This window comes from Barbus barbus (assembly GCF_936440315.1).
Source record: "Barbus barbus genome assembly, chromosome: 40".
NCBI lineage: Eukaryota > Metazoa > Chordata > Actinopteri > Cypriniformes > Cyprinidae > Barbus > Barbus barbus.
The window spans coordinates 15,058,675-15,080,389 of record NC_136718.1 but is presented as its reverse complement, the minus strand read 5'-3'; the positions used below and the strand labels follow the sequence as shown (position 1 = coordinate 15,080,389).

At 36.8% G+C, this 21,715-nt stretch overlaps 2 protein-coding genes across 8 annotated transcripts in view; both read right to left on the bottom strand.

The window, feature by feature from the left end:
• LOC306859921 (formin-like protein 3) overlaps positions 1 to 6,126 on the bottom strand; it is a 45,133-nt gene extending 39,007 nt beyond the window's left edge. For all 6 annotated transcript variants that reach the window (XM_079401328.1, XM_079401329.1, XM_079401330.1 and 3 more), the window contains exon 1: positions 5,492 to 6,126. In XM_079401328.1, coding sequence (XP_079257454.1) covers positions 5,492 to 5,605 — 114 coding nt within the window. In that variant the 5' untranslated portion in view covers positions 5,606 to 6,126. The remainder of the gene's footprint in view (positions 1 to 5,491) is intronic.
• Positions 6,127 to 6,425: 299 nt separating this feature from the next.
• Positions 6,426 to 20,599, bottom strand: LOC306860015 (extended synaptotagmin-1-like). 2 transcript variants are annotated; one of them, XM_079401533.1, is made up of 31 exons: positions 20,047 to 20,599; positions 17,687 to 17,728; positions 16,504 to 16,638; positions 16,272 to 16,345; positions 15,915 to 15,987; positions 15,744 to 15,833; positions 15,594 to 15,649; positions 15,150 to 15,270; positions 14,223 to 14,399; positions 13,759 to 13,841; positions 13,522 to 13,570; positions 13,108 to 13,197; positions 12,918 to 13,019; positions 12,739 to 12,810; positions 12,551 to 12,637; positions 12,241 to 12,390; positions 12,011 to 12,169; positions 11,753 to 11,929; positions 11,470 to 11,552; positions 10,519 to 10,567; positions 10,316 to 10,405; positions 10,139 to 10,234; positions 9,932 to 10,003; positions 9,761 to 9,847; positions 9,509 to 9,655; positions 8,761 to 8,870; positions 8,543 to 8,641; positions 7,803 to 7,934; positions 7,618 to 7,723; positions 7,477 to 7,526; positions 6,426 to 7,398 (listed from the first exon to the last, which is right to left on the bottom strand). In XM_079401533.1, the coding sequence occupies exons 1-31, from the start codon at positions 20,386 to 20,388 to the stop codon at positions 7,371 to 7,373; spliced, it is 3,228 nt and encodes a 1,075-aa protein (XP_079257659.1). In that variant the 5' UTR covers positions 20,389 to 20,599; the 3' UTR covers positions 6,426 to 7,370. The 2 variants fall into 2 exon arrangements, with proteins under 2 accessions (XP_079257659.1, XP_079257658.1); XM_079401532.1 differs by having other exon boundaries at positions 7,311 to 7,526.
• Positions 20,600 to 21,715: the final 1,116 nt, after the last annotated feature.

The following is a 21,715-nucleotide window of genomic DNA, read 5'->3' as shown; positions in this document are numbered from 1 at the left end:
CTAAGAAAAGGAGCCCAGATAGAGGATGTTTTGGTTTACATACTTGTCATTATCACGAGTGGCGTGATATTGTTGAAAATGAAACAACATTTATTTTCAGACGTGTGCTAAAATGGCATTTTTCTGCAAGTAAGAACTCTTGCAGCAGTTCCTAAGACCTCTATAGTAAAAGAAACGAGCACAAAGGGCTCAGGGGGAGAGGCCCTTGCTCTAAAACAACACACACTCACAGAGCCTCCATTGTGCAGGAGAGGAAACCACTGCTCAGAATGGACCCTCAACACAGCTGCAAGAGAGCAGCCTGACCCACACACACACAAACACCGACACACACCTATGGTCAAATATAAAACATGCAAATGTAAAATTGCATATATTGTTCAACCTATTGCAAATAACATATATGGCACTGTATATCATATATATCAACAAATACCCAATGAGCAACTATAAAGAATGAGTTAAACCTGATAAATTCACCTCACAACAGAAAAAAACCTGTCAGACTTGAATGCATGTGAGTCTGCACACATGCATAAGAGTCTGTGTGTTTTTGTGTAGGACAAGGATGCCTACAGAGAGGAGCCTCAGACATCCCATCTCGAACATTGTGATGGGGCCATTGGAGAGACAGATGTATACTCCCACAGCATGAATCTGAGGCTCAACAAACAAACAATGGCCGATTCCTCCCCACCTGCAGGCTTTTTAGAAGCACTCGGGCTCGAAAGCAGGCTGACCAGACACACAGAGCAGATAAACGAAGCACGGGCCACACTAATGAAAATGATTTAGGTTTAATGTCCCATAAACAGGGGCCACAGCTTGACTCCATTAGTTCCACTTGAGTGACATCTATCAAATACTGTGACATGACAGACAGCGCAGTGTCAGGGGTCACACTGACAAGAAACGGGGCTGGAAGGTCAGTGTTGCCTCTTCCTGTGTGGCAAAGCTCGCTCTTAAACACTCACGCACACCATAAAGCTCTGTGAATCGCAAAAAGCAATTTACTACGATATCCAAGACTGCAAATCTCTTTTGGTGTCTATACTTCAAAGTAGATAAACAAGAAAATAAGCCCAGCGGCCTTTGAAACAGTCCTACAGTACGACATTCTGCTAAAAGTGTTGGTAAAGTCATTACAACGGAGCATAGTGGCTGACAGCCAGTTCAAAGGGAATTTTCCCTCTCTAAAGTTCTCCCGTGGCTTTAACCGAGAGCAGACCACAGGAATCCACCGTGGTGCAGTCGAGCGGGAGCACTTTGAAAGAGGATATCACACACACATCTACTCCCTCTCCTTCGCTGCACCTCTGGAAAAAAAAAAAAATTACACCTCCTGTCTCTTTAACAAAACAAAGGCCCATATGGAGAAGTTTAGCTAGGAAGCCAGACCCCAACTTAAGTTTCAGACACAGAGTGAGGCGTAAGAGTGTTGCATTACCATAGAATATTCCATATGGATTTAGGGTTCCACCTACATTGTTTAAAGCTGCACTACAGACGTTAAAATGGACAAAAATCCATTATAGGAGTACACCTCCAAATAATAATTCATTTTTTGAGATGTCAGGTCAGATTTAGTGGGAAATTTCAGGTTTACACTGTTCTCCTTGCATGTTTACATCACTTATGTCGGTAAAAGAAAAAAACAGCTTCACAAGTAACTTGTGAAATAAGTCATATAATTATAAAAATAAATATAAAAAATATATATTTTTTAATGAAAAATTTAAACTTAAATAGTTTAAATAATATTTTGAAATGTTGACTTTGGAAGTAACTGAAAAGTACTAAAATTACTAAAACTGAAATAAAAATAAGTACATTTTAAATAGAAATGAAAATAACGACTAAAGCAAATAACAAAATTACTAAAACTTCAACTAAATTGAAAATTAAAACTGAAAATATAAATAAGATATATTTCATGATTGACTTATTTAAAAAAGAACATTTAACGAAAAAAAGAATGTTGGCCAAGATAACAAATTGTAAATTGATTGGATCGTTAAAAGCCAGAATGGAGCCAGGTGGTTGGAGGAGAAGTGTTGATGACAGCCAAAAAAGAGGTGGAGCCTACATTTCAATGAAAATTATGCACACAAACATTTTTATTTGTTAAAACATGTGTCGATGAATCATGCACAGTAAGACCAGGGGCCTGTACCATGATGGCAGATGAACAAATTCAGAGTTACAGGATTAGTTTAGAGTTGACAAAACCAAACCACTCCAATACGGCTTTGTTGGTACCATGATGCTGATCATCAGCTTTCTTTGTCAACTCAGGCTTTGATCCTGACTTTGTGGAGCATGTGCACATGAATGTGTGACATCACTGGTGAACAACCAATCATGAGCCTTGGTTAAAGGATAAAGGTTAAAAGTTTTGTTAAAGGTTAAGAGATTGAAGGATGTGATAAATTTAAATGCATTTACAATGAAAAAAGTACTTGTTCACGAAAGAGGACAAATAAGAGAAATGATCTTGCTTTATAAGTGCAGTCACAAGTGAAACTTGTTAAATTAGTTTATATAGAGACTCGAATATGTAAGGTCACATTAAGTCTTTTTTAAAGCATTATCTATTGATTCTACAACTTATTACAATCTGTATATATTAACATTCATTTAAAATAAATGATTTATAATAACTGTTAAACTAAAATTGCTTGTGTGTAATGTATTAACAATAATATAAATCATATAAAATAACTCCAAGTAATTATCATTAAAGCCAGACAATTATTTTAGTACTAGTGACCTTTAATTTGTAGGAAGAGAAACTGGGGGAGTGACTTGTTTGTGTTAGACATGTGTCACTTTGCTCACATCTGATTGGTCCAATTGGTCCAGTTTGCGATCTCTAACTCAGAGCATAACCGGCCCCGGAGCAGGTTAGCTGTGGAGTGTTAGCTACTATGGCAATGAATGCAGCTAAAAGCCAAGCCACTTTCATGGTACCTAAAACCCAGGATGGGTGCAAACTAAACTGAAATTGACCTGGCTAGCCAGCTAATCCGGCTTCATGGTACAGGCCCCAGGAACGGATTAAGAAAGTAAACAAGCGTTCATGTTGACTTTAACTTTGTAAGCTTCCAAAAAAAAAAAAAAAAACTTTTAAAGAGATAATTCTGTCAGCATTTTCTTCCCCTGAAGTGTGTAAATGATGACAGAATTTTCATTTTTCTGGTAAACTATCCTTTAAGTCTTCATGAAATCTGATATATATTCATATTCAGTCATGATGCTACTTTGTAGCTACTTTGAAAAAAGAAAATCATGATCTTCAGTCTGAAGGCTGCGTGACCAAAGCAATAGTCTACATTGAGACCATCAAGAAAGCCAGTAGCCAAACTCTCAAGGCACCACTGGAGAAACTGGCCGCAGCCAGCTCCACAATGCAATTTCCTTTTGCAAACGAGGGAAAAATGTTAGGCAGCTGTTTCCAGCCACAGAGAGCTGAGAAGAAGCAGAGTCAGGATCAGCCAGACAAAGGAAAAAGAGCAAAACGATGCACGAGGCACATGCGCTCGGTTAGGCCCGAACCGAGCATTTTATTAGCGGGCCGCATGAAGTTGTCTGATGTAACCCAGGGGTCTCATCCCCTGATCCATCTCCATGCACAGCCCGCCCTCATGTGTGCTAAGCTTCTGTTAAAGCCATCATTGCACGGTTATTACAGCACTGGCACGGCCTACACCTATGACATCATTATGCGCTACCCGTCTGAGAGCGTGTGTCTGAGGGAAGGGAGATAGTACTAGCAGACACAATCTCACACTGAGCTAAATGTGCAGCACAAGCAGTAGCACACAGGAAATCAAATGCGGAAATGAGGGAAGGAGAGTTACATCACTGATTGTATGATGTATGCCGTCAGGAAAGTTATAAATACATGTAAAAGAGAGGCTGTGACTGTCAGAATATCCTTTTCGTATTTGTTTTTTTATAAATGACTGCTGGGGAATTATTTTTTTTGTTCAGGCTGCAATGATACCTCCATGATGGAGGAAACACTCTCAACCTGCTTGACTCTAATCAGTACCATAGCGTGAAGCCGAAGGCCTTTTCCTGAGTGGAGAGCGCTCCACCAGACACACCTTTATCTGTCGAGCGGGACAGACAGAGCCCAGTACATGCTGTCATCCGATAACCGCACTGAAACACAAATGTGACTCAAAATGTTATGCTTTCCCACAAAGTAAAAGCAGTGAGAGGAAATCTGGCCACAGTTAAAGAAGACTGCCGGCAAGGCTCTAAAACTGACCTCGGACCCACCCTGGGATAGTCAGTCTTTCCATCACCGGTCCAGTATGGAGAAAATGAGGTCACTTTGTTGTTAAACTTCAACTCTTTGATCAATAAATCAAAATAAATAAAAAATTCTAAATAAATTCTATAATAGAATGTACTGGTAACCACCCAGAACACTTTATCACTGACTAGCAATCTCCTCATTACAGTTTAAATATGTACATTATACACCTCACAGCATCTAACTGAGTCTATTTGTACATTAATAAAGATTGAAATCAATTTAGTATCTAACAGACTAAAAAAACTACAAGGACTGTTTGACAGATTGGGGCAATGTTTCCAAATGTTACGATGTTATGATTCAGTTACTGTATTACATAAACACGCCTGATTGACTCATAATGTCAGATTCACAAAGACATGTAAGCGTGTGTTCAACACAAATATCTGCGAAAACCCCACACCAGTCGCTGGATGGAGAGAGAGAGAGAGAGGGAAGGAGGCGGATCTCTCACCATCTCTCGCTCGTAGGAGTTTTGGGGGAATTCAGAAAATGCTGCGCTTTATGAGAAGATGAATTACATTACACCCCTCACTAAATTACGCTCTTTGCCTGTATGTCAATTTACCAAACAAAACTTTTGGGATGTAAAGTGAATGTTGTGCCTGTGTGCCCGTTTCACATCATTTATCAGCGCTTGTGAAGCTTCAGAGACAAAAGGATTGAGGAGAAGAGAAGCGTGCGAGTAACAAGATGGGGGTGGAAACATCTGAGAAAGTCATAAAGCTTCTGACATACGGAACATATCAAAGAAATGTCAACACGTCCCTTTAGCTCAACTATGCGATGCCATTATCTGTTGATCACTGTGAAGTTTGAGATGCTAAACACTACCGTTAGGAACACTGGAGAAAAAACAATAATAGTTATTTAATAGTTAACAGCTGATAAAAAAAAAATTAAAAACTGTGACTTGAATGCAATATAAGTCGCTTTGGATAAAAGCGTCTGCTAAATGCATAAATGTAAATTTTAAATGAAGGAATTAACCTATGAACTATGAAAATTATGATTTCATGTAAATACACACTACTGCTACGTACATAAGTGAAAACAAACGTGATGTTAAGTCAATATTTTAAACGCGTTAAAGTAAAAGTTTTCAATATATTAAAGTAAAAACACTATATAGCCTACTGCTGTATATTTTGACCGCATACTCACCAAAACAATGGCAAATCTTTCCTCTAGCTCTGTTGGGTCAGGCATGGGAACTTTCAAGGGCATGATATGATGCTTCATCTCAGATTGCCCGTCCACACTCTCAATATTCCCCATATTTGACTTTTATAATGTTGTCCAGATCCAGGATTCAGATGCTCTGTGTCTAATTCACTCTTTGCCTGCCGGCGCCCTTTATAAATCCAATATACATCCAATACCTGCGATCACATTCCACTTTTGTTTGGTTTTGTGTTTAAAAAAAAGTTAAAAAAGATAAAGTGATCCGTTTCAGAACCGATTCCTAATCGGCATGAACGTTAAAAAATGATGAGATATCTAATGCCTTAGATTTAAATAATCTAACTAAAAAGTATCACTCTGATGTCCTCTTAAAAAGTATTGTATTGCAGATGTCTGGACAATCCATGTCAAGCATCCAGTCCTCTTGTTTCTTCTTTTTCTGTTGTTTCTCTTCTCTTGTTTATGCTGTGGATTTTTGTTTTTGATGTATTTTGGGTATTTTCCCGGTTAGTGCTCATCTGTTAACTCGCTGCGTCCACAATGAAAGCCATCGACATGCGACTGATCCCATCCACCCTCTAGTATGAAGTCTACAAACTGAACATCACATCGCTAGGGTAAAGTTGAATGACTGGGGTTTTCTCTCTGTAGCCATCTGCTGGCGGACGCAGGAATTACAGCATCACTAATTGGGAATCCCACTAACCCCCCTCTGTGGCATTTCAACGACTTTATTCATGACTGTTTGGCTTTAGCTGAGCCTACTACTATTCTCTTTCGGAACAGTGAATATCACAGCTGTTTATTATTCTGAACATAATTGGCTAATTCATTATGAATAAAGAAACTGAAATATTTAAATATAAATGTACCGAAGGCATGTTGAATCTCAACATCAAAAAATAAAACAAATCTCTGTTTAAAGTGCAAATGGCATATTTATTAAAACTGCAATACAGGCTGTGGTTAATAGGGTGCAGAAGCACTACATTTCAATGTCAGAAACATCTCTCTTGTCCTCCTATGCCTGTTTATTCAAGTCTCTTTCTCAGGAGGAACTAATTCTGTTCTTCAAGACAGGACTCAAGCATTTTTGTAACATTTTTGAGCGTCTGTCTCTCAGAGACTCATTGGCACTTAAATTTCAAATATTCATGCTGCCTTTTGGTTCAAACATACATATATAAAATATTTTAAATCTTTGGGAAAGTACACACTTTGCACAGTGATTGACACGTTTTTGATATGTGTAAAATGAAAAGTGTAGTCACAATCATGAGGCTAAAATATGTGAACCAAAGATATAAAGAAATGTTCAGATAATAACTGAACACTTATTAGATTTCAATGAGGAAACAATAAAAAAAGAATCCTTCTTCATAGACTTCCTTTAAATAAAAATAAAAATCAGAATACTAATATTTTGCAATTTCATCTGGAACTAATCTACTCCAGAAGTAATTTTTTGTTGAAATGCTGGAATGAAATGCAATAAACACTGAAAAATTACAGCTGAACAGAAGCTCCAACTTCTCATTGCTGCATTCTCAATGACCCATAAAGTGCAGGAGCTCAAAAAGCTACAAATTAAATACTTAAAAATGTAAAATTTCTCCAACTGTTGCTGTGTTGACTGAAGGTGGCGCCCTCATAGCCTTCTTGTGCTAACATCATTTGTTTAAGATGGAAATCAAGCAGGCAATATTTGGGTGAAAGCTAGTTGCACAGCAATTCCATGATGCAATCTTAGTCCTGACAGCCTGCTCTAGGACCCTCTGCAAGTGTCAGGATAATATCTGTGAAATCGTCCTCCACTTTAAACGATTGCAAATGAAGTCAACATGGGAAGACCAGTAAGTCAGTTGGTCTCATGTGACAAGTCATACCTGAAATTATACAAATAAGAATAGATGTAAGCAAACACTGTGTAATCTCAGAGTAATCTACAACTGTACAGCACATACCACTGTGATACTCCTGCCTTGAGATCCAGCTGACTCAAGTCTAGCTGAAGCTGAAACAGAATGCAAATTGAAATTTAGTAATGTAAAGATGGTCTGTAATGTCTGTGGGTGTTGTTATCTGACTCGTCACATGATGAATACCTTGCCAAGAAGCTCTTTTTCACGACTCATGAAGGAAACGCTGTTCTTGACAGACACTTCAAGATGCTTCTGCTTAGCTTCTTCATGTGACATGTCAAAATCAAATCTGTAGGAGCGAGTGAAAGATGGTGAACATTCGGATCTCGGTGTCATCAGATAGTGATTTGATGAATGTTCCTACTAACCTCTCACTGAACTCAGGTTTGAGGCTTTTCTTCTTAACACTGGTCTTCCTTTTGGTGCTCCGGTTCTTGTCCGGAAGTAGAATAAATGAGATGTACGTGTCTGGAGGATCCTTAGAAAAGGATGGCAAGTTCCTGTGCAAGAATACAGAATTACGAAAGAAAAAAACCTGAGGACCATAGCTCGTAATAAGGCTCTTTTTCAGCCTTAAAGATAAATTTTTATGCTTGTTAAATTATTTGATAATTTATTAAAATGACCATTATATGGTATTATTATTTATTTTGCAGGTATATATATATTTATTTATTATACATTTAGAATATTAAAATATATATTAATATTTTTTTGTTTCATAATATACACACACATATATATATATATATATATTTTTTTTTTACATACTGTTATATTAAAGATGCATTAGTCATTTTTTGTTTCAAGGAAATATAACTTTATAGTAATTTTATATTTTATTCAACATAAAATGTAAACATTTAATTATATACTAAGAATATGTACTATATTATATTATATAATATTTAGATTTTTGTTCATAATTTGTTTTATTATTTATACATATATATCCAAGATATAGTTGTATTATATTATATTATATTATATAGCAACTGAAAGTGTTCAATAATTGGTTGATTACCAAAATAAAGTGAGTAGTTTTTAATGGTCACCTTTAGTAGCATTATTCATTGATCGGTCTTCATTTTACTTGTATGACACTTACCTGCAGGCATGGACGGTAATGACCAGTCGGTTCTCCTCAGATGAATAGGCAACAGAGAGTTTCACCTGGGCCTTCCCAGTTGAACTGGCATCCTCACCTCTGTATTTACATCCATCCACACAAATAAAGCGACACACGTCAATGTCAGTTACTGTTTGGTTCTGCTTATGAACACTAATATACTGTTGCAAATTAAATACAGCTCCTCTTGAGCTCACCCTTGGACGGGCACACTTCTGTGTCGGAGCTCACTATTGGCTGCAGCAGCTGTGTCTCCATGACTTGAATCCTCTGCATCGCTACATTGAGCCAACTTGCTGTCTAGGAGCTTTTTAACAGACAAGATGTTTTTGTTTTATTTATACTACCAACAAAAAGTGTATGGCTTTGAAAGAAGCATTTTATGCTCACCAAGGCTGCATTTATTTGATCAAAAATGCGGTAAAAACAGTAATATTGTAAAACATTTTAAAGTTACTGTTTTCTATTTGACTATACTGCAAAGTGCAGATTATTCCTGTGATGACAAAGCAGAATTTTCAGCAGCTCAGATTGCAGTCTTCTTTAGAATTTAGATTCTTTAGAAATCATTAAAATATGCTGGTCTCATGTTCAATAAACATTTCTCATTGTTAGCAATGTTGAAAACAGCTGTTCCACTTTTGTGAAAACCATGACAGATTTTTTTCAGGATTCTTTGATGAATACACATTTTAAAAGAGCACATTATAAATGTCTTTACTGTCACATTTGAGCAATTTAATGCATCTTTGCTGAAGAAAAGCATTAATTACTTAAAAAAAATGAACAGTAGTCTAGCAATTGTGTTTAATTCCATGTTGAATACAATACACTACAAGTATGTGCATGTTGAAACACAGCTGTCTGTATAATAGACTTCATTCTAGCTGAATGTAAGCATGTCCTGCTGTTCAGCACATGTTGAATATGTGTGTGATTTCTAACCTTGAGTTCAGCTCTCAGCAAAATCTGACTTTCAGGCATAGCTCCATCCAGACTGAACCATTGGTCCAGCACCAGATCCTTCTCATCTAGCAGCTCCCTCATAGGAAGCACAAGAGAGCCCAGAGCCTGACCCCAGCTGTGAGAGAGCTACAAACACACACCCAATTCATATTAAATACACTCCAGAGCAGGAAACGTTCTGACATAATTTCACTCCTTAAAATCAACATTTACTGTAAAACAGTTTCTCACTTTGACTATAAGTGTGTCTTCTATTGGATTATGAATCAGGAAATGAAAAGCTTCATCCCACTGTGGAGAAGTCGAGCGATTGACAACCTTGAGGGGGAGACATGATTCCTTTGTGAGTCTTTGATAGTTTAATAACAGCAGTATAAATGTGTCAGGATTTGAGGATCTTACTTTGGTCCGGTAGGATATATTTTTGAGGGACAATTCTGCTCCTGCTTTTGGCTCTTTCCCGCTTTTTTTTAACTGGAAACAACAGTACATTTTCAGTGCTAACATATTCAGTTCATTGAAGCAAAGTCGATGCTAAATATAAGCTAATGCAAATTAAGCTGTGAAGAAATAATTCAAATATTTGAATGAAAATAAAATGAAACTCACAGGCAGACCATGTGCTCTCTCAACATACACAAAAAGCAGCGCAGCAGAAGGAACTGTTTTATTCAGGTAAGACTGACGATATTTGTAATGTAGGATCTGAATACAAAAATCACAAAATCAGTTGACATTATTGAATTCGGATGAACAATTAAAGCATATATAATAAAAGCACATTACCTGTTCAAGTCTGGTGGGTTCTGAAACTTTAGGCACCCATTCCAAAACAAGATGAAGCCTTCCAGACTTCACATCATTTAGAGTATACCACTGCAGCAGGACACAGGCATAAATAGGTGTAAACAAGCACACAACCAGATATAGACAGTATAAAAAGAAAACAAAATGCTGAATGATATATGTAAAAACAGAGAGAGCTTCACCTGATCAGTAAACTGAGCACTGATGAGGTCTCTGAGACTCACTTTAACCCTGCAACCAGAAAATAAATCAATGCAGGAACAATACTAACATTCATCAACAAATCCGAAGAAATGATTCTTGATTCACTAGCCAAAACATTGCAACACACAATCTTAACAGCCACTTTGAAACGAATCAGAGATCACTAGCATGTTCTTAACATAAATGTACAGTACAATATAATTGTACATTCAATACCCTTAAAGCTATCCATCCTCAGACTGTAACTCACTACTTCATATACATTAAAATATATATTAGGCCTGAGCAAAACAGAAATACAAATATGTATCTTTTAAAGAAATATTTGGACAATCAATAAAGTCAGCATATATCTTGAAGGGATATATTTTATGTGCTATGAGTTCAATAACATCACACAGGTTTTATTACATTTGATAGGTGTTTTTTTAAATAATAAAGTCTCATAAGCATGGCTCTGTCACATGGCTCTCAGTTGTCTATTCATTATCATTGTATCATGGTTTCCATAAAAATATTAAGCAGCACATCTGTTTGCAACATTGATAATAAGAAGAACTGCTACTTGAGCATCATATTAACATTAGAATGATTTCTGTCATCCGAAGACTAGATTCATGGCTGCTTAAAATTCAGCACACAGGAATAAATTACATTTTAAAACATATATATATATATATATAAACTTTTATCATAAAATTCAAAATATTACTGTTTTATTGAAGTTGTAATCAAATAAATACAGCCTGGGTTAGCATAAGAGACCTCTATCAAAAACACTAAAAAAAACGTACCAACCCCAAACTTTTAAACAGAAGTGTAAGAGATTTTTAGCTTGTTTTGTTTTTCCTTATTAAGAATCAGTAAGCTACTATAATAAAACTTCAGCATAAAATTCTGAAAGCAGACGAGGAAGGTAGCCACCTCACCTGCCAAGGAAGTCATCCTGATCAATGTCTTTATCATAAAGGTCAAACTCCACCTCCTGACCTGGCAGCTGGGTCAAGATCACCTACAATACAAGCAGACAGGTATGCATTGCTAATAAATATCCCTTTGCAATGGGGACATTTCATTTTCCAGAGTCAAAAAGGAATGATTGAATGAAGTGACTCTTTAGGCAGAAATCAGCTAGACAAGATATAATCCTTGTGTTTTAAGAAAAAAGCCATATCCCTCCATGTTACACATGAAATAAATTAGCATGCATACCTCATAAAGTTCATTCCAGATGGGGTTGAGGTTCTCTTTGATGACCTGACTCTTGAACGCCAGTCCTCCCACTCGGATCTTCACATACGGGTCGCTCTTTCCCTTCACCATCCCGCCCATTAAATTGTCCTTAGCGATGAGACTCTGGGCTTCTACCAGGTGGATCCGCAGAACACCCTATATTGAACATGGGATGATTACAAAGAATGATAACTTCAATCTTATAGTTTCAAGATCTACACTTCTTTAGAAGCTCACCTCAGATGCAAAATTGCTGTCTGGACTAGTGTGCTTGGGACGTTTTGAAGTGAGAGTCACTTTTGATACCCCTGAAGACACTTCTGATTCAGTATCTCCATCTCCGGGTAATGGAGTCACAGGTGTGGTAAGGATGGCTTCTTCATTCAGCCACAACACCTGAAACATACAACTCCTACATTACGTGTCCTCAAGTTTTTAATAACCAAAATCAATCTGTCTTATCTTACCCTCAGCATAGCTGTGATGTAGATACGGCTGGCCGGTCCGGACTTTTCTAGCTGAAACCATTGATCCATGCTGAGCTCAGCACTGGAGAGCAGACGGGACAAGGGGATAGACAAACTTCCCAGAGTCAAAGCCCTGTCATCATCCTTCACCTGGGACAGATGGAAGCAATTACAGTGAAGAAATTTGTTTATATGTATTTATACACAATTAAATGAGCTCTTGCATTATTATTGCAGTTACATCATGAAAAGGGGTAAATTAATATAACTCTAGATTTAATATTTTGCAATCACAGTGATTATACTGTACCTGGATGTGGATATCTTGTTTGCGTGGGTCCTGAATAAAAAATGTAAAGGCATCCTCCCATACTGGATTGTTAGTCCCATACACCGTCTGGATTTTTAATTAATGAGAAAATATATATGGAAGAGTGACTCCAAAAGGTATAAACATACCATAAACTTTACCCATATGGTATAACAATGACCTCATACCCTGCTCTCTTTGGTGGTATCCTGGACAGAAATCTGCACCATGGGGCTGGGGTCCTTATTACCTTTCTTAAACTGAATAGAAACACATCCTACTGAATAACATCAACATTTTAAGCACTATTTGAACAAAACAATAAATGCTGAAAGAAGGGCAACAGCGGAGCAGACTACAAACTTACAGGTAGATCTTGTGCCCGGTCCAGATAAACAGTCAAAATAGCAGCAGAAGGAGGATCTGCTGTCTTACCATATATCGTAATGTTTTTATTCCTCTCCAGCACCTATATTTGATAAAAGGGTTTAGTCTTGAAATTAAAGGAGAATATCAAGAAATACACAGTTTTTATAGTTTGTCATGTAAGAGCTTACTTCGTTTAGGCGCTCTGCAGAGGACAGCAGAGAGAGCCATTCTAGCTTGAGATGAATCTCACCTGATGGTGCGTCCTTTAAAGTGTACCACTACAAACACAGCAAAAAGCAATATATTACTATTATAAACAATACAAACTGCATAACTGAAAAACAGTTAGGGAGGTGAAATAAATATGTTTGCCACTGATTTAAAAGGCATAATACAGAACAATAATGAAAAAGGTTTTTGGTGTAAAAAATCAACAAAAGAAAATAGAAATTCAACAAAAAAAATTATATATATCTATATATATATATATATATATATATATATATATATATAGACTGTATAAGTGTGTGTGTGTGTACACACACATATTTATATACGTGAGTGTGTGTATGTATAAACAAGAATTAGTCCACAAGATGTACCTCATCCAAAAGAACTGCTTTCTTTACAATACCTAAATCCAGCTTCAGTCTCAAAAATGATGAGAAAATAGAGAAAGACAAAAAATAGAATAGCATTTTTATATTAATAAAGATTTATTATATTTGTAATATATTTCTTTAACTCAACTTAACTATTTATATATTTATTTATTATTATATTTGTATAATTATTCATTATTATACTATGATATGATTATATTATTAATGAATTAATACCTCCCAAGAAAGTCATCCTGGTCAGGGTCTTTATCAAACACCTCCAGCTCCAGCTCCTGACCAGGTACTTCATGAACAATGACCTAACAATCACAAAAACATACAGTCACACAGAAATGCACATGTGCGTAGCTATAAAATATGTGACAAATGGCATGAAGCACATTGCTGACTTAGAACAATAATGCTTCAAAACATCTTGAAGATTTGGAATACAGAATCTTGCAATTATCAGATGTTTCTGTGAGCTTGTGCTTTTGCTCTAAGCTCATCTGATCTCAGCACATGATAGTCACATACTGCACTATCACACTCTGTTTTTTCTTGCTGTTGCCAGCAGTTACAAGAGTCACAACACAGTAAACACCTACATAGTGTTAGAAACTCAAAAAACCACAGCTTCCACTTCCTCAGAACTAACAACCACACTGATCACACGCTATCCATACACATCTCTCTCTGACCTCGTACATCTCCCTCCATTGAGGATTAAGGTTGTTGTCCACATGGTGGGAGGTGAAGGTCTGCGTGCCCACCCGTAGCACTGCATAGGGGTCAGACTTCCCAGATATTACACCTTTCATGTAGTTATCCTTGGCAGCAAGGTTTTCTGCCTCCAGCAAGTGGATACGCACTATACCCTGTGGGAAAACACAAAACAAGTGTGAGCAGAGTGCAAGAGGCATGCCTTAAAGGAATCGTTCACACAAAAATAAAATTTGCTGAATATTTACTTCACATGCTCATAAATGGATTCTCTATGGTCAATGGGTACCATCAGAATGAGAATGAGCTGATAAAAACATCACAATAATCCACAAGAAATCCACATGACTCCAGTCTATCAACGAATCTCTTGTGAAGTGAAAAGCTGTGTGTTTGTAAGAAACTTTTATTATTTTAACTTTTAAACCGTTGCGAGAAAACAATATTATGCAGGTATTTTAGCTGAAAGCCACAGCTTTAATTTACAAACATCTTAAGGATGAAGGCTTTTGCTTCACAAGATGTTAATTGATGGACTAAAATTATGTTGATTACTTGTGGATTATTGCGATGTTTTTATCAGCCGTTTAAACTCATTCTGACGGCACCCATTCACTGCAGAGTATCCATTGTCCTGATGAAGAAACAATCTCATCTACATTTTTTGGATGACCTGAGGATGAGTTTCAGCAAATTTCATTTCAGGGTGAACTATTCTTTAATTAACATATGTAATTATGTAAATGAGAACACGCCCTTGCAGTTCAACATTATGAAGCAGCTACACTGGACAAGCATGCATAATGAAACTATGGAGTATTAAAGTACACTTGATGGATCTTGAATAGTTAAAATAAGAGGGTTAACATAGTTAAATACTCCATTAAAGCACAGTGAAGTGTTACCCGTGGGAGAGGGGAACGCAGCTGTGCTACGTGCAGATTGGCCACCAAAGGCACAGTGAGACGATTGGGGAGAACCAGGAAAGAGGCGATTGCATCCATTATCATAGTGTCCGACATGGCACTGAAAATGAATGCAAGGGGTTCGTACAGAAAAAATGGGACACAGAAGCACAAACAAAATACATTTGAACTATTTTAAAGCATGGCTTCTGAGTGATTATAATGAGTTAAGCTATGATAAATATGAATGACTATGTTTCCCTGCTTTATTTGAATAGAGGGAAGCTCAGCAGACTTTGAATAATCAGAACAGTGCTCTACTGATTATTAATGAATGAAGCATATGAGAAGAGAGAGTTACAGTATTAAAAATTCCAGTGGAGTTGTGTTATATCTAAATCATAAAACCAAAATAGAACAATGATACAAAACAAATGCACTCACTTCAAACCAGGTATGTCTAACAAATTGGTCAACCCAGTCCAGTTGATGTCAAGTTTCTAAGATTTAGAGAAGCAGAAACAAAGATTGTGTGATAAAAGAGGGGGTTATTACGAAGTGATATAGTAATCAAGATGGAAATTGTGTACTAACAGGTTTGCGAATGAAGAACATGGTGACGGCTCCAACAAGAGGAACATCTCCAATTAGAGGTTCCAAGATCACCCTCAATTTTCCATGGAGCTATAGAGGAAGAGATACTGGTTTCAGTCAATGAGTCTTTTAACTATTATATTTAATGTGTCAAGTTGACCTCCTCCTTACCTGAATGCCTTTCACTCCAGCTTTACAGAAGTACTTCTTCACCTCAACGTTAATCTCCACATCTCCAGCATAACTGCAACACAGCCAAAAGGATTTAAATATGGCTATAAGCCAATGCTTCTCATCTTTTTTTGATCAACCTATTTTTTCAGTCTTAAATGTCTTGCCACCCCTCAAGTAACAGAATTAAGACATACAGAAAAATTACTATATATATATATATATATATATAAAATCTAAAATAGTCAGTTTTTTTAAATAATCAAACATACTATATAAAAACATACTATGAAAAAGACACATCCACAACTCCAAGGTTGAGAACCTGTTTGCCAAGAACGAGACCAATAACACTACCTGATATAAAGATCCAGTATCACCTGACGTTTATCATGCTCAGTGTAGGCCTTCACCCCAACTACCTTTACAGCCTGTTAAAAAATAAAATAAAGTATAAACATTTCTTTAAACTTCTTAGTCCGTGGCCTACATTTTCAAGAAATAGCTGTTATAAGCAGAAACTGAGAATCAAATTCAAATATGAGAAACATATGCAAATAACTCTTTTATCAGAACTAGATTTGTATACCCTGTCGCCCAGGTCAACTTTGGTGAAGCTGAGAGTTTGCAGATGAGCGCTGGTGGCTCTGATCGAAGGGGCAATAGTCTCCACCAGCAGCTTCTCCAGATACTGTCCAATAAACGGCCAGGCCTGCTGCAATATCTGTGAGCCGGGGTAGTTATGAACAATAAGAAATGTTAGAAACTCATGAAGATGACCATATCAAGTCAATGAAGAGACTTTTGCTTCAGAGTAAATGATATAAATATTGGATATAATGTACTCTTTGAGATACACAAACATTAGGGCATTATGTTTTGAAATGAATGCATGCAAAATGAGTCTAATTTGTCAGTCAAACCATCACAAGCACTAAGGAGGAAAACCCTACAGAGCACTTTTTTCTTTACCGGACTGCTGTACTCAAGAACCTCATAAAAATAACCTAATAAAATCCTTTTTAGATTGAGCATTAATAAAAATACTGATAGATTTTCTATACACTGGTGCAACTGTTTAGTTTAACACCAAAATCATGATTAAATACAGTTACAAAACCTGCATCATAACATATTCATTTACTGGGTGTTTGCAAATATCATCAGTTCAAGTAACGGCTAAGAGCAGTGTGCGTTTGTAGTGAGGCTTGAAGCATATCCCACAATCCACCCTACCTATTCTCACTGTCTAAACAAAAGGTTGTTTGAGCCTCAATGCTAACAACAAGCCTGGTGTAAAGAAAACTCAAGAACAATCTGTGAAATGTCTGGCCTGCTACTCTGAGAAGCTCTAATATGTGAATAGACTAATGAAATCTCAAAGCCAGTATTACATTTTTGTGCTTTAAAAAGAGAAATAATGAAAGAATCCGAAAGATCATGTGGGAGCAATTTTCTTCCTGATAAGCTCTCAAAGTCTGTGGTTTGTGTGGCCATTCAAAATCCTATGAAGTAAGCAAATGTTTAGTAATTTTCACATATTTTACAAGGTTTTGCAATGTAGTCTATGGGTCCTTTATTCCAAAATAAGGTCTGTTACGCCAATGACAACTTCATAAACATTATGCAAAGACTGGAGTGCAGCCACTATTTATCTTCAGGGACTGAATTTGAAAACATACACGCTGTGCCCTCAGGAGCACGAAGCACAAACAATGAGTACAGCAGCTGCGGTCATGTGTGCATTTGTGTATTTGAATAAAGTTTAATACCTTGTTCATCCACTCAACCTTTTCCACATCAGGAAAGCTCACCTATGGAAAACAAAGAGTACACTTTGACTTCCGATGTCAACACATATAACAGAATGGTTTTAAATGCAGTATGCAAGGAGACCTCTTATTTTGTACACTAAATAAACACTGTGAAGGTCAGAGCTTCTGTTAACAAAACACCAGCATTTTCCAGAGAAGACACCAGCAGTGCAGACACAGGAATATACAGTTAAGCCAGTTCTTGAAAATACTGTCATTCTAGCACAAGAATACTTGTAAATGTTTAACAAAATGTACTCCATTAAATAGTATGGCAATAGTTGAAAGAAAGAATCATAAAAGTATGACTGAAAACAAATATTCAATGGCAAAGGAACCTTAATTAAAGGTCAGTTCTGATTTCAGTGTAGATGTTTAACTATAAATAAATCAATAATAAATTACTTGAACTTGACTCTCTACATACACGATTCCCAACTATATATTTTAATCTAAGACACCAGACAAAGGTATATTTCTGCAGTAGTGCTCTTTAAAGTTTAAACATATAATTTGTAACAGGATGTGGGTAGGTTTATACAAAACACATCAGTTAAAAAAGCCACTATGTACATGTGAGGTATGTGAGGAAAGTGGCGCAACCATTTCTCTGACCACAGGTCATACTTTTCCAAACAATTTTCAACTTCTTCATGTTTTCCCATCACCCCCTCACCAAATTCTTGTTGCAAATGGTTCATTTTGCCATTTAGCTGCTGGTGACTCAGTCCCATGAGGTTGGATACTTCAATGTCCAAATATAGCAAGGGCTGAACAGACTTTGGAATGTAATGAAGTTAATGAGGGATGGGGGATGAAAGGAGGGAGGAGAATATAAATATGAACTCTGTCAGGGAGTGTGCTGGATGCTTATGAAAGGGGGAAAACTGTAAACTGAAAACTGAAAGAAGCTCTCGCTATGATGATGGTGCAATACAGGGGTATGATCATGCATTCTGACTACAGATAATGTTGTAATATAGTTATAAATATAGCACCAAAACTATGAGTTCCCTGTTAACAAAATTAAAGAATCCTTCTGTATGTACAATCTTATGTAAAAAAATGTAACGGTTTCAATAACTACTTTATAGTTCAAATAAAAATCTTACTAGTAAGATTAAAATCATTACTGCTATGATACAAATAAACATGTACCAGTATATATATTCATCTACTGCTAGAAAAACTGATATGGTACCATCAACTATTTTAATATTACTAAATAAAAACTAAGGACAGGTAGTCAGTTACTAGTAAAACTGAAATACTACCATCAAAGAGTTGATATCTGAGCTACAGTCCACATAAAATTCAATGGAAAAGGCTATTGTTACCAGTCACAAATGTTTTTTTTATTATTATTTTTTGAGGATAGTGACTAGTAGCAAGTATAGATAGTTTGTGATGATTATATTTCAATTAACTTAAATCACTTGAATGTATAGTGAAAAAGTTGTTAGCTGAACTACAGACCCCCAGAAACCACAATGGTAAACGCTTACTTGTTATTGGGATAGTAACTAGTAGCAGGTATGGGTACTGGTTTTGTAAACAATGAATATTACTCAGTAATCAGAAGTGAATGGTTGATATATCTGAACTACAGATCTGTGTAAATTTCAAATGCAACTGGTTACCAATTACAAATGGAATATTTACTTGTTAATGAGTGACTAGCAGAGTAACTAATATGTTTTAGTGACTAACCTAATCACTTTTGAAATAAGTACTAATGAAGCCCATTTGTTAAAACGGATCAAGATGTGGTCACTACTTGATTACTTTCTAGTAATTACAAAACATAAGTACAAAAAATGAGATGTTATTTTAAAGGGATGTAGGTTGCACTGCAAGAGTAGGTGAATCAAAATTTAAAATCTATAAGTAAATAACTACAACGAAAGCACCTAAATACACACTTTTTGCGCTTATTGTAAACAAAAATAACAAGACATTCTGCACGTCTATCTTCTCGAAGATTTCATGTGTCGTTGGCTACCCAGATAGCACACGTACGTCTGCAAGATGTCTGTTAAAGATCTCTTGATCTGGAAAGCATCTGCTGTCTACAAACGTCTGGCAGACGTCTTTCAGATGTCAGTTTTACATACATTCTAAATCATAAACATCTTAAAGACATCTAATAGACGTCTATTTGACATCTAAAAGGAAACGACCTATAAATGTATTGCAGATGAGCAAACACCCTAAATAATACGTCTTGCAGATGTAAATGCAGACATCAAATAGACGTCTCGGAGATGAACGTGTGCTATCAGGGTACGGTGCTGAATTTAGGGTATAAAGTCGCTTACCCATGCCGGTAATTCCCGTTTATTTCTAAACACCCGTGTAGTGGTGACATCCTGCTCATTTTCTAAAAAATACATCGCGCTTTGCAGTCGCGCTTGTTTTCCATCGCGACTGTGTTTCCATCCCATATAAACCAGGAGACCGAGCAAAACTAAACTGATACTGAATCCGAAATATCCAGCTAGATAGACCGGCAATAAGGCACCGACGCACTTTCCAAAGGACCAGAGAACGGACACGGCGTGTTTTCCAGCGGAATCGCTAGGTAGGGCCGAGTCCGCAGCCTCCGGAGCGGAACCCGCGCTCGGCCCTGCATCCTCAGATGACATCGGCTCTTTCTGCATCAAATCCTGTCTTCTGTGAGCGGGTCCGCGCTATACACTACAAACCCACTCAATGCTGCTCGGAACGAAGAGGTGCTGTACACATACAATTAAACAAGAACAAAAAATGATTCATAATTCGTTCACTCAACGAAAACAGCACAGACGTCTGTTCCTTTGCAGCGGAAAGTTGTGCATTTCTAGTAGTTTGCTTACGAGATGGGCGTGTAGGGGCGTGTTTTGAAGGCTTCAGCTCCCTCCTACTAGATTCTCGTTAAAACCACACCGAGAACCTTAAAAAGTCTGAGTGTGGGATCATGCACATTTTCACGGTCTTTCTGAAGAACTCACCCATTATTTACCAGTCACTGAAACCCCGTTATATGTTATACTTTGAGCGACAGAAAAGGCTGAACGCGAAAACGGGTAATTTAAAGTTATAAAGATGCAGTGCATCAATATAATATTAGCTTTCCAGCACACATTTAAGCTTTCGCGTGGCTGTTTACATGCTGTCATGTGACAACCAATGCGGTGCACTTTCCTACACGCTAAGCAAAACACTGATGCAGAAAATGCATTTTGTTTAATGACTGGGGAAAGCTAATGCAAACGAACATTTGCCCATTAACTACGACTAAATTATGGAGTACTCACAGATCTGCACTGCAGTCAAAACACTGAAGGCAAGCTGGTCATCATCACATAGCAACTGGCTCAAACCGAGGTTATGTTGCCATGCAGATTAAATCTGTAGTTTATGCACCGGTGTTTTGATACATTTTACAATCAATCCAGCATTTGCCATCACACGCACAACATACATTATTGTTCAAGGTCTTGCAACATTCAGACAAATTACCAGCTCTTAATACAGAGCTCCTCCACCCTGTGGTTACATTACTAAAAGACGACAAAACATACACTAAACCACAATTTTCGTGTTAATAGCTGCTGTCCATAATTATTGGTTTCTGAAAATGTAGTCCCACAGCGGTTAAATGTGATCCTGAACCACAAAACGAGTAACAAGGGTAAATTTTTTTGAAATTGAGATTTATATATAAGCTTTCCATTGATTGTTGGTTTGTTAGGATATGGCAATATTTGGCTAATACAACTAGTTGAAAATCTGGAATCTGAGGGTGCAAAAAAAAATAAGTCCAAATGAAATTCTTAGCAATGCATATTACTAATCAACTTTTAATATAATGGTAGGAAGCTTACAAAATATCATGGAACACGATCTTTACTTATCCTAATGATTTTTGGTATAAGAAAATTAGTTTTGATAGTATTTTTTTGGCTATTGCAACAAATACACCAGCGACTTAAGACTAGTTTTGCA